This window comes from Alosa pseudoharengus, unplaced genomic scaffold (assembly GCF_046254945.1).
Source record: "Alosa pseudoharengus isolate Yale_2024_CS ecotype anadromous, Long Island Sound unplaced genomic scaffold, YU_APseudo_1.1 YU_APseudo_1.1_scf_5, whole genome shotgun sequence".
Taxonomy (NCBI): domain Eukaryota; kingdom Metazoa; phylum Chordata; class Actinopteri; order Clupeiformes; family Clupeidae; genus Alosa; species Alosa pseudoharengus.
In genome coordinates this window covers 14,235,072-14,247,732 of record NW_027468837.1, presented here as the reverse complement: position 1 = coordinate 14,247,732, position 12,661 = coordinate 14,235,072, and the positions used below count along the sequence as shown (strand labels likewise).

Below are 12,661 nucleotides of genomic sequence, written 5' to 3'. Positions count from 1 at the left end.
CAGGCCAGGTGAGGATAACGTCATAGACTACATTACGTCATGTCATGTCATGTCATGTCAGCGGAGGCAGGAGATTGTGAAGTGACACACCTGTCTCATCAGCACCGGGTCCAGTGCAGGGTCCAGCTCCTCCCCGATGTTCTCCAGCAGACAGGGCTTCCCGAAGCGGATCGCATTCTCCAGGCTGCGCAGGAAGTCCCGGTCACTCAGCTTCATCACGTCCAATCCGTTGTCCCGCTCCTGCAGGAAAATAGGACAGTGTAATGGAAGAGCTGGGCTCCATGTGTGTGGAGAGGGACATACCGTATCTGTAGGTTGAATGCAGATTTGACATGTGGCTAGAAAAGACTTTCCATGTTTTTGATCCACTTGTTGGCCTGTCCCTGAGGGTCAATGAACAGGCACCAGCGCTCGGAGTACTGAACAATAACACCATTCTCCACAGACAAATGATCCTTTGGTAGGCCTGCGATCTTTATAGAACACACACACACACACAGGCACACAAACACACAGACACAGAGAGAGAGAGAGAGAAAGAGAGAAAAACAAAGGCTTTAAGGATTGTCTGTTGAACATAAAGGGCTCTATCTTGCACTCCAGCGCAATTGACTTTGTATACTCGCGCTTTTGTCTTTCCTATGTTGCAGTCAGCGCATATTGAAATTTTCCCTCCACAGGTACATGTCTGTAAATTAGTGAATTCGATTGCGCCCACAAGGGCGGTTCAGCAGAAAGACGGGCCGTGTTCCAGCGCAAACGTTCCCTGTTGATATTTTGCACTTTCAGAAAACAATTCCGCCACAGACCAGGAACTCCCTGGTCTAAAGTCAGTGGTGCAAATTCAGATGCTATTTTAAGGGCGGATGCATGGCCACAGGCCTGCAGGAATGAATGCTATGCACACCGATCTACAGACACCCCCGTGCACAGAGGGAAATATTCAAAGCCTTGATAATATTTGTCCATTTCCCGGTTTTGTTCGTGCATTGGTCACCTAAAAATGTAGTAGCCTATATAGTACAACATCTACAGTACATGCAATATCTTTACAACAACAATGCCTAATTACGACCTATTCCTTTGGACAACTTTATACAGCCATATAAAGGCTAAAGTTACCTTTAGTTTTGTTCCAATTTACCGGTGTGTATGGCTTTAAACATTGTGTGCGCTTTAACATCAGCCTAAGCATTATTCCAGCTGCGCTAAGGTTTTGACAAGCACCATAATTTTGCCTATCTTGTTGTAGCCCATCTGAAATAACTCCAAGCTTCGCTATGTTCCCTCCATCTTTTCGTTGTTTTCAAAAAACGCTTTATATCCATTATGGCCTTGAAGTCTTGAGTTAGTGAATTAGCTTAAATCAGCTTATTATGTGCTGTTAACCAGCAACCATAGATAGTAAAAGAAAGCAGCAAGTATGGCTACAATTTCTGTAGTTGCTGCGTCCATTCATTGTTATTCTCTCTCCTGCTCAAACAAAAGTTGTGCGTGCATTAAGTTGATGACGACGTGTTTACAAACTCTACTTTACAGAAAATATTGTAAATAGCCTACTGTCATGCAGTTAATGGGATACTGTGCAGAGTTGGAAAGTTGGGTCAACTTGGAAACTGTTTCTCGTTGTTTAGTTGCCTGATGGTAACTTCGCTCCTCTCATCTATACAATGCAGTTCCCATTTCTGCAAACCATACATAATTAATTACAAGGAAAATATTACCACACGAGGGAAATCAGTGTGGTGTCCATTAAGATGTGAAAAATAGGCATAAATCTAGCGTACACATTTCCATGAATCACAGATGTGTTGATGACATAAATTAGAAAATATTAGAGGACTTAAGGAGACGTGATGTTGAACTGCATGCCGATGCCATTTAACCCAAATGCTCCAGCAGCAGCACGGGAGAGAAGAGCTTATCTGACAGAAGATATGCATTGTCTATAGAGAGGTAATGTTAGATTACATTGCAAAAATATCACCATGCATTCATAACCTCGTGATTCAGTGAGAGTGATCCCAAAACATCGGAAAGTATGTCTTTTGTGACAAAATTACATTTTGTCAAGAGGAAAAATCAATAGCTAACTCTTCCCAACTGAACAGTGCTTATAGCGCTGTGAACCCTCCTGGCTGCGCCGTCCAAACTGCCATCATAATAGCAATCATCTATGGAACAAGCGTGCCTGTTGTTAAAGGGAATGTGAGATGATGCTCTGATTGGTTTATTGCCTGTTACGCCCAAACCACACCTATGAGTAATGTAGCTACTTCAGACCACCCCATTTTAGATTTGCGTCAGTTATCCCGCCGGTAAAATAGCAACAGCGCCCAAGATCCGCCCACAAAGCCACTTGCGTTTTGCGTTTTCAAACTTCCGTATTAGATCGTTAAAATAGAGCCCAAAATCTTTTCTGTTACCCCAAAGCATAGCTGATAACTCCTATAAAGGCTTTAAGAACTGTTTGGAAGTTTGGAGATATGCATCTGGGATTTAACAAATCCAAACACACAAATAAGCAGGGGACACATCATTTTTCAACATCAACTACATCCAACATCTAAAATCTAAACGCAGGCGTAGCACAGCTCAGATGCTCAAGCGGACCTGCCAGGAGCGGATCTTGACTTTGTCCCCTAGCGTGTTGATGAGGTTGGGCTCCGTGTGCGGCACCCTCAGCTCCTTGAAGCCCTGCAGCCACTCGTCCGCCATGGCTGCCCGGTACTCCCCCTGTCCAGACAATGGCACACGTACAGTATCACCACACAGCAGTGCCATTCACACACACTGTAAGACAAGCCGTGCATAACACAAAAGGGGAGACTCAGGTGTGGTGTCAGGTTTGTTATGCAAACTAGAGGAAGACTCCAATGTCAGTGGTTGCATTTATTGTCTAAAATGGGTTATGTTACGACACTCTCTATAGAGAATACGTTAAAAACAATGAGGTACTAATGATATCTGATCACACACACACACACACACACACACACATAGACACACACACACACACACACACACACACACACACACACACACACACACACACAGTAAGAATAAGGAGAATAACAACCAGGAAGAGACTCACAGTGAATGGACCCAGGTAGGCTATATATGCAGCAGAGAGCAGCACGTCCCCAGCCACATTATTAACCATGTACTCCAGGTTCTCAACGGTTTCCTTCCAGCGCACTTTCTCATCGGCCAGACCACCAATCAGCTGTCTCACACACACACACACACACACGCATACACACACAACACACACACACACACACACACACACACACACACACACACACACACACAGAGAGAGAGAAAAACACACACACACACACAAACACACACACAAGGAGAATGGATGTAGTGCACACAGGAAGAGTGACACATTAACACAAAAAAAAAAGCAAGACAACCAACTGCACCACACTGCTCTGTCTAAAAACACAACCTTAAAATAGAAGCCATCTAATCTAGTCTTGAGGGAAAAGCTAACCCGTTGCAGTTTGTAAACACTTAGGGCCTTCTCCAAACCGGACCCAACTGACTCCTACTCAGAACAGTATTATGATTACTCAGACTTATGGAATGAGCTCAAATTGGTTTCGGATGGAACTTGATGTAACATACCCACACGTGAATGTGCAAATGGAGTGGAAGTGGGCAGGAAGAGGATGTAGTGGCTAGTTTAGAAAAGGCCCGATGTAATCCACACTTAAACTCCAGACATGAGTGAATGGCATTGTCTACTGCGTGTGCTATGCCCCTGTGGGAGGTGAGAGAGGTTGTGCAGGATGCTAAGCTGTAAAGAGGTATGCTGCGTACTCTTTGACTGAACTGTCTCAGGGGAGCTTTTCACTGTGAAAAAGAAAGAAAAAAAAAATGTTTTATAGAGGAAAAACCTTGTCGGCCCGGACAAGCCTTTTCTCGCACAGCTGGCACTTGCTGTCCAGCTCGTCCCTCTTGGCCAGGCAGTCGCTGTACTTGGCCTGGAGCGTGGCGATGCCCTCCTCCACGGCCGCCAGCTTGTCCCGTGAGTCGTCCAGGATGCGCTGCGTCACCGCCAGGTCCTCCTGGGCCTCCTGAAGGGCTTGCTGCACGGAGAGAGACGGGGCAAATGGGATTACTGATTACTGAGGGGATTAACAGTGGTCATTCATGGAAAATCAACAGTCCATCTGTGTCCAACGGCCCATCAGAACCACTCAAGTGTGCACACATGGATTCTCAAGGCCAAGACATTCATACTTGTAATGTACAGTATGGTACTATCTTTTACTGCCAGTATGTACAGTACATGCAGTCTGAAGAGTCTGGGGTTATATCAAAGCTCATTGATATATTTGACTTCATCCTAGAACCATACTTTGTTATCATCCTTAAACGATAATGCTTAATAAAGAGGGCATTTGAATTTTTGTGAGCAAAGGTCAAAGTTCATACCCGTTTAGGTTCCACTGCCCTGGCGACGAAGTGGTAGATGTGCATGGCTCGCACCCACTGGCAGATGGAGGTGCAAGCTTTGGACACTTTGGCAATGTTTGCCGGCTGGAACTCCTCGTTGTCGATGTACGGTTGCACCAGCTTGATCACAGCATCCGGGATGTTATCCTGTGGGGATAAAAACACACCAAACCCTACAGTAAGCCCTGGAAACAGCAATAGTTTATCTGTAATGGTTTTCCCAATATGAAATACTGGGGTAGGAACAGAGGATGCTGTCCAACCTTGTCAAACTTAAACAGGCCCTCCAGGAACTTTCCTGGGTCCTGAAGAAGGCCCTTTCCTGGCTCCCAGTAGTCGTCCACCTTTGTGCCTGGCTTCTCTCCTGCAACCTTTTTAGGCTTGATTCCCTTCATGATGCAAACAGCTTCAATGACCAGCCTCACTCCCTGAGGGGGCCTCTGCATGGCTCGTACCTTAACACATACAACACACAAGTCTATTTTGTAAAGAAAGAGCAGGTCATGGCCAGTCACAAGGTCAGTTACAGTATTTGTCAATGCAGCTATTAGGGAAAATGCTGGTTTATATTATGATGGCATTTTGGAGACTCAACAAACTGATCTACATCTGACTCAAGCTTCAGTTCAATCTCATGGATGGAAACAGCATTGCTCTTTTGGGTGGATGAAATGGCTCTTCCAATGTAAATGAACTCTCAAGCCAGGATGATGATGGGTGCAGTATTAAAGTCCATTTTCCAGAAAACAAATATTCTGAAGTGCTAGAATGGTTGGGTGGCTGACTGCACTGATTTGAAGAAAATGGCATGTACAAGGCAAAAAAAAAAGGCATGTACAAATGCATACGTATAGAAAAACAAGTGGTGAGAGTGGCTGTGTTTTACAACATGGAGCAAATGGAGCAATGGTGCTGGCAATGGTTATCAAAAGAGGCACCTCAACGACGTCATTCTTGTTGAGGGACTTCAGGCTGGCGAGGGCTGCATCCAGGGCAGGCAGAGCCTCATCCAGGTCCTTCTGGGCATCATCTGCGATGGCTTGTGCCACCGTCGCCTTCTCTGTGGCTTTGGTCTCCTCCGCCTGCACCGCCACTCTGGTCTCCTCGGCAACCACAGTGTCTTCCTGTGGGCAGAAGAAATGCAGGCGTGCATTAAGACAGAAGCTCTATCACACAGACACACAGACACACACACACACAGACACACACAGACACACACAGACACACACACACACACACACACACACACACACACACACACACACACACACACACACACACACACACACACACACACACACACAAACCCATATGCATCCACATAGGCATACACCTACACACCTGCAAAAAAGGATGTAAACACACACATATAAACACCACTGGATGATTGCAGTGTACACTCTGACATAATGAAGAGAGCCCTTTTTTAGTTCATACCTTGATCTTCTCCATGGTGACCACTGTGTCCTTGGCAGCCTCCTCCAGAAGAGGCCTCATCATCTCTAGCTCCTCCTGCATCTTAGCCACATCCTCAGCTGTGCTCAGCAACTGAAAGCACACACACACACACACACACACACACACACACACACACACACACACACACATGAAAAGATATAACACATGCACATCGTAAATATTACATAAAGCGTAAACATACATCCACACACCTAAACATTCACACACATAAACAGACCAACAAATATACACAATGAACAAGTGGAAAGGCCTCCTGAAGTTAAACAAAACCTCGGTCAACAGAGCCGGTCTCTGAGCAACAGAATACTAGACAGTGGACAGTACACAAGGCCAGACACTCAGTCACAGACAGGCAACCTCAGGATAAAGGACTGTCTGTGCACACTCAACATGTTGGCATACAGACAGAAACCAAGAAATGAGGACACAACAACAAATTGTCCAGGACAAAAAGACATTCAGGGCAGAAATTCTATTATTTTTATATAGAGACAGGGATGAATGTGGATTTATTGGAAAACTCTGAAGCTTCCATTATGGAGTTGCTCGATTCAGTGATACATTTTCATTCATTACCCTGCTAACAAGAGGAAGATTCTTTGCTATTAAGGTCCACCTTTGATGGCTGAGTGCTTATGACTCATACTGACCTTTAGATTAAAAGAAACAAAAAATTCAGCCAACACCAACATACAATCTGCACCCATAAGTAATGCACATTTCATCTTTACCTTTATAGAAAAAAAGGGTGTCACTGCAAATAGCTTGAACCCATTTTCATTACTGAGAGTTTGTACAACACGTGAATGATAAAATACAAAGAAGCTGTTTCATTTTTTTCACCTTATCCAGGCCAGTTTTCATACGCAGCCGAGCGCTGTTAAGCTCCTGCTTTTTGCGGCCAATGAGGGCTGAGAATATGCTGAGCAGCTCCAGGTAGCTCTTGGGCGTGACGTAGTTGTACCGTGACATCTCGGCCAGGTACTGGCCGCACATCCTGGCCACAACCTGGTGGATCCTCACGCACATCAGGCTCTGCCCAGGGGGAGATTTGGTTAACGATCTCATGATCAGTAGATCACAGAATCTAAGGGTCTCTGCTAACTCTGCTCACGTTTAAGTATAAGTATAAGTATAAGTATATATACTTTTTTGATCCCGTTAGGGAAATTTGGTCTCTGCATTTAACCCAATCGGTGAATTAGTGAAACACAAACAGCACACAGTGAACACACAGTGAGGTGAAGCACACACTAATCCCGGCGCAGTGAGCTGCCTGCATCAGTGAGGGGTTAGGTGCCTTGCTTCAGTTTTGAGACTAACATGTTGCCATTATAAGATCACATCATGTGGCATATGCCTTTCAATCTCTCTCACTCTCTCAATGACACACAAACACACACACACAAACACAAACACACACACACACACACACACACACACACACACACACACACACACACACACACACACACTCCACTCGGGGCCCTATTTTTCTGTGTCTCCATACCAGGCCCATCATGGCGGCCGGGGTACCGTCCAGGTCCGGCAGCTCTCCGAGGAAGGAGGTGGCCACGGACTGCAGTGCCTCCTCTGGCCAGGCGCTGAACCAGTCGATGGTGCAGCAGGTGACCAGCGAGGGGAACTGCCTGAGCCGCGCCCGGAACACCTCGCCAATGGGGCTGCATGTAACGCAAACGTTTAAGAATCATCCATTTACATACAGCATGGCATATTTACAAAGAAGCACAGCACAGCCTTGACAATAGGTAAGCAAATATATACAGCTCTGGAAAAAAAAATAAGAGACCACTGCACATTTTTCTGATGTCATCCAACAGTTGCTGCTTGACATTCCAATGAGCTGATGGTCATATTCAAAATTAAGAGACCACTGCAAATTTGAATATGACCGTCAACTCATTCGAATGTCACTCAGCTACTGTAATCTGGCATCAGAAAAAGGTGCAGTGGTCTCTTCCTTTTTTCCAGAGCTGTATACAGTTAATGGCTATAATATGAGCCGTTGGCTTGCTGATGAATTTATTTCAGTTAACGCAGGAAGTATCAAGTGAGCCAGCAGTCCTTAAACGTAACCATAGACACATTTGCATTCACACTGTGAAAAGAATGTGGACATATTTGGCCTAGAACACCTAAAAAGTTGTCTGAGTTATCGGCTCTTGAATGCAGATCTCTTAAGAGGTGTGAAGTCCCTTATCATTCCTACCAGGACAGGTCGGAAACAAGCTCCGTGACACTTTTCTCAAGGGTGGTCTTAATCATTTGTCTATGACTGTAATAAGCCAAGAAGTTGGCCACTTTAAAAACTTGTATTCACTAAACGGTTTCCCTAATCTTTTGTGTAGTAATTGAAATATGTTCACTACAAGCTAAAACATGTCATTACACTGATGACATATGTAAAACACCCCAGCTACAGTATACTTATGTGATGGTAGCCAGCTGGACAGTATGAGCATTAGGGATACAGTAGCTGCACATTTTGTACATTAAGTACAGTACACCTCCCTCCCAACGGCTTAAGAAAGTGCTTGTAAGAGGTTCTAGCACCCATGGGCTATAGCTTGTTTGCTAGCATGCTCGCTCTCCAATCTTAGGTGCTACAATTTGCAGGTTAGATTCCGGGCAAACACAAGGTAGTTATACTTATATGAAATATGGCAGAGGTGTACTGCACCACCACTCTAGCTATAGGTTGTGTGCTCTCTAACTGTTGCTGTCCCTTACAAAAATGAAATGTTTGCAGCAGATTTGCAGAAAATGTGTGGGTGAATTGTAGGAAACAAATGAGTTCACTAGAAAATATTGCCAGAAGTTTGCCAATGTTGGCCGCTAGAGGCAAACTTCCAGCAAAGTTCTGGCAACAATGAGAAGTTTGCCACTAGTGGCAAATGTGTTCGCCAGTGATTTGCCACCACACTGAGCCAATAATAGCAAACTTCCAATGAACTTCTGGTGACAAACCTAATTTGCATATGACATTGCCGCAGATTTGCTGCAACATTGCCAAGTTAACCACAACTGTTTGCCAGAAACCTTTTGCAGCAACTGTTCACCAAAAACCTGACATTTCTGTGAGGGGTGCTGTGGATTCACCTCATGCAGAGCACGGTGTGTATGTTGCTGCGGACCCTCTTGATGTAGGCGGCCATGAGGTTGGCCTTGGTGGGCTGCTGCCCCAGGTCCTGCACCACGGGCTTCATGGTGTTCAGGATGCGCTCCTGCTCGTCGGTGGCGTACAGGTTGGGCACATCGCCTGAGTTTAGGATGTTGTTTATGTCCTCCAGGAAGGACTCATTCTTAATCTGAAATAAAAAAAAATAAAAAAAAACACAGATGTGCACATAAGAAGACTAGTATTCTTCTGTATGTGTGTGTTTTGGTTGGAGAGTTAATTAATTTGTTTATTTAATAAATGCATGCATCATTATTCATATCATTTAAAACATTCATTAAGATAGTACAAAACCTTTGTAAATCTAATTTCATGAGTGATTTGTTTGGTGACTGGTATGGTGATTTGGTGGTATGGTGTTAAAACATTTCCTATTGAGATACCAGTAGGCCTGAGGCTGCAACAGTAGGCAGGGTTGCCAGGGGAATTACGTTCTACAAAATAATGTCAATTAATTGAAAAATATATAATGCAAAATAAGCGACTGCATAAATATTCACCCACCCTTAAAGTCACTAACCTAAATCAACAGCGGTCCAGCTAGTAGTGTCACAATTAGTGAAATGGAGATCGCCTGAGTGCAGTGAATGTCTATAGTATAGTAATATAAAGACACCTGTGTCTGGAAGGTCCAGTCACTGGTCAATCAGTATTCCTGGCTATAATTCCACCATGAAGACAAAAGAACACTCCAAACAACGCAGAGAAAAGGTTATTCAGTGAGGGGATTGATACAAAAAAGTTCAAGTCACTGAACATCCCCCGGAGCTTGAACAGTTTTGCAAAGAAAAATGGAGTAAAATTGAAGTATCCAGATGTGCAAGTCTAATTGAGACCTATCCACACAGGCTCCATGCGTTCTACTAAATGCTTTAAATGCATCTACTAAATGCTGACTCGAAGGGGGTGAATATTTATACAATCGCTTATTTTGCATTATATATTTTTTCTTTGTAAAAATCTGCTTTCACTTTGAAATTAAAGAGGGGATTTTGGGGGAAGTTATTGTCAACAAAGACAAATTAAATTGATCAAGATTCCATTTATAAAAGCAGTAAAAGGGGAAATATCCAAGGGGAGTGAATACTTTTTATAGGCACTTTTATAGGCACATCCAATCAAACTGCGCTGACGGATCTGCCAAATGACCACCCTCCTGTTATGTTTTTATTGCTGTGAGACAGATGGTGTGATAAGGAACACCAAACATGATTGGAGCTGTAAATATAACCAACCTGTGTGTCTACAAACAGAAAGGTGATCTGGACGTTGGTGAGGCCAGCTTTCAGCATGATGCTTTTGATGTCCTCTCTCCACTCTGCGTTCCCATAGTTTTTAGACAATTCGATTTGGAAACATTCGTAGTCAGACCTGAAGAGCAAAAAAACAGGATAGCACAGACAAAGAGAGAGAGAGCGAAATAGAGAAAGACAGAGAGAGAGAGAAAGAGAGATGGAGAGAGAGAGAGAAAGAGAGATTGAGAGAGAGAGGGAGTTTCTTTTGGTACAAGGTATCGAAAAAAAGTCAAAAAGAGTTCAATCACAAAGCAGAAGCTGAAGAAGCTTTTGTGAATGTTTTCAAACCTCAACCCTCAATATGCTACTTAGAATGAACTTGTCGATGGACAAATAAATTGCAGCTGAAAAGACAGCGCAACACAGATCTTCTTTCATTCATGACTGTGGTGTGGTGTGGTGTGGTGTGGTGCGGTGCGGTGTGGTGTTGTGTGGTGCGGTGCGGTGTGGTGCGGTGTGGTGCGGAGCGGTGCGGTGCGGTGTGGTGTGGTGCGGTGTGGTGTGGTGCGGTGTGGTGCTAGCCTCACATGTGGCTGGCCAGCTTGGTGAGAGACTGGCGGCCGCTGCCCCCGACGCCCAGCAGCAGGGCGTTGCCCAAGGGCTGCCTCAGGATGCGGCTGATGCGGCACACATGCTGGATGGCATCCATGAAGAGCACCAGCTTCAGCTTGGCAGTGCTGATCTGGTTGTAGTCATCCATGTACTCATCCATGACTCGAGCCAACTGGGAATTAAAACATGGACATGGAATGGCAGGTGGTGTAAAACACACAAAAAAGCATTGTAAAGTTACTTAATCAGTTTGTGGTACCTATTTACAGGCACAATGCTTTTCAATGATACATTGCTGAAAATAAATGTTATATTTTTTAATACGGGAGCGGTGATACAGACAATGCGGGAAGGTGAGACCGTGTTTGACAGAAAACTTGAAAACGCTTGAAAGATGAAAAACAGGCAGGAGTCCAACCTTCCCCCGGTCCTCTATGTGCTGATATATTTTGGTATCTGCCCCTGGAACCATGAAGTCCCCGAAGAGGACGGGTCGAGAGGGGACGACGTCGTCGAAGCTGCAGTCAAACTCCTCGATGCAGGTCTGCAGCAGCTGGTCGAACCACTGCCTGTCCTCGGCGCTGACCAGCCGGTCCTGGAACACTCGGCAGCTCTCGTGGAACCACAGCCGCAACAGGTGCTCTTTAGTCTGACAAAGCCCACACAAAACATCACATGATTACAGGACAACGCAGAATCTCAAAATAGGACAAAATATATAAGACATCTAAATCTGCAGCAAAAAAAGGAACAGCTCTATTCTAATATACAAATTCTGATACAGCAACGATTTAATAGGTAATGCATAACATGCATGATGACATATCATTTTCTTTTGTGTAAATCAGTAATGATGCCTGGCTATGATGCAGTGTGAAGTGAAATGGCAAACTGCTCTTTCCCCAAAACCTGTCCGTCCACACCTCAATCTTGATGGCCTCTGCCATGAGAATGCCCTGGAACACTTTGGAGAGGTCACGCAGGTTGAAGGTGTAGTGGGACTTGGCCGGCGTGGGCAGCAGGCAGGACGTGATGGTGGAGTACACGCGGATGGTGGCGTCCACCAGGGGCTCGTTCAAGGGCAGGATCTCAGGGATCTTCTCTGTTGGACGAGGGAGAAGAGACACAATACAGATCTAAATGGAAGTTGGTTTCTTTTTACCATTTAGTGTCTAGCATTCGATCAGACCATTTAGAGCAGTGTTTCCCAAACTTTTTTTCTGGGGACCCACTTTTTAAAAATGACGGACTATCGCGACCCAACTCGTGACTGTGGTAGTTAACAAACTAGATCCTAATAGAAAGCTGTTAGGTTTCCTAAGCTATATAAGTTATAAGCTAGGGGTATTACACAACATAAATTGTCACTAGGCTATGCTGGCGACCCAAATAAAATCTCCTACGACCCACCTGTGGCTCGCGACCCAGTCTTTGGGAACCAATGATTTAGAGTCTCATTAAATACAACATGTTAGCAAAAAGGAACTTGAAAGATGGCGTTAAGTTGATCACTCAGCTTCCTCTACCACCCCACAAACACTAAAGTGTACTACAACACCTACAAGTATGGATGGCACTGGGTTTTGTCCATGAACCTAACACTGCTGAAGGTGTGACCTTGGTGATGTTTGATGACACTTTCCCCTGTGATTAAGGATCCACAAAA

General features: G+C 44.7%; 1 protein-coding gene across 1 annotated transcript in view; it reads right to left on the bottom strand.

The window, feature by feature from the left end:
- Positions 1-12,661, bottom strand: part of dnah1 (dynein, axonemal, heavy chain 1) — a 48,513-nt gene that overhangs the window by 9,203 nt on the left and 26,649 nt on the right. Inside the window, 16 exon segments of the mRNA XM_076268685.1 lie at positions 91-237; positions 333-473; positions 2,614-2,736; positions 3,095-3,226; positions 3,909-4,100; positions 4,450-4,617; positions 4,734-4,925; positions 5,409-5,594; positions 5,908-6,018; positions 6,793-6,984; positions 7,460-7,631; positions 9,070-9,278; positions 10,384-10,519; positions 10,971-11,167; positions 11,414-11,644; positions 11,919-12,097. Coding sequence (XP_076124800.1) covers positions 91-237; positions 333-473; positions 2,614-2,736; positions 3,095-3,226; positions 3,909-4,100; positions 4,450-4,617; positions 4,734-4,925; positions 5,409-5,594; positions 5,908-6,018; positions 6,793-6,984; positions 7,460-7,631; positions 9,070-9,278; positions 10,384-10,519; positions 10,971-11,167; positions 11,414-11,644; positions 11,919-12,097 — 2,708 coding nt within the window.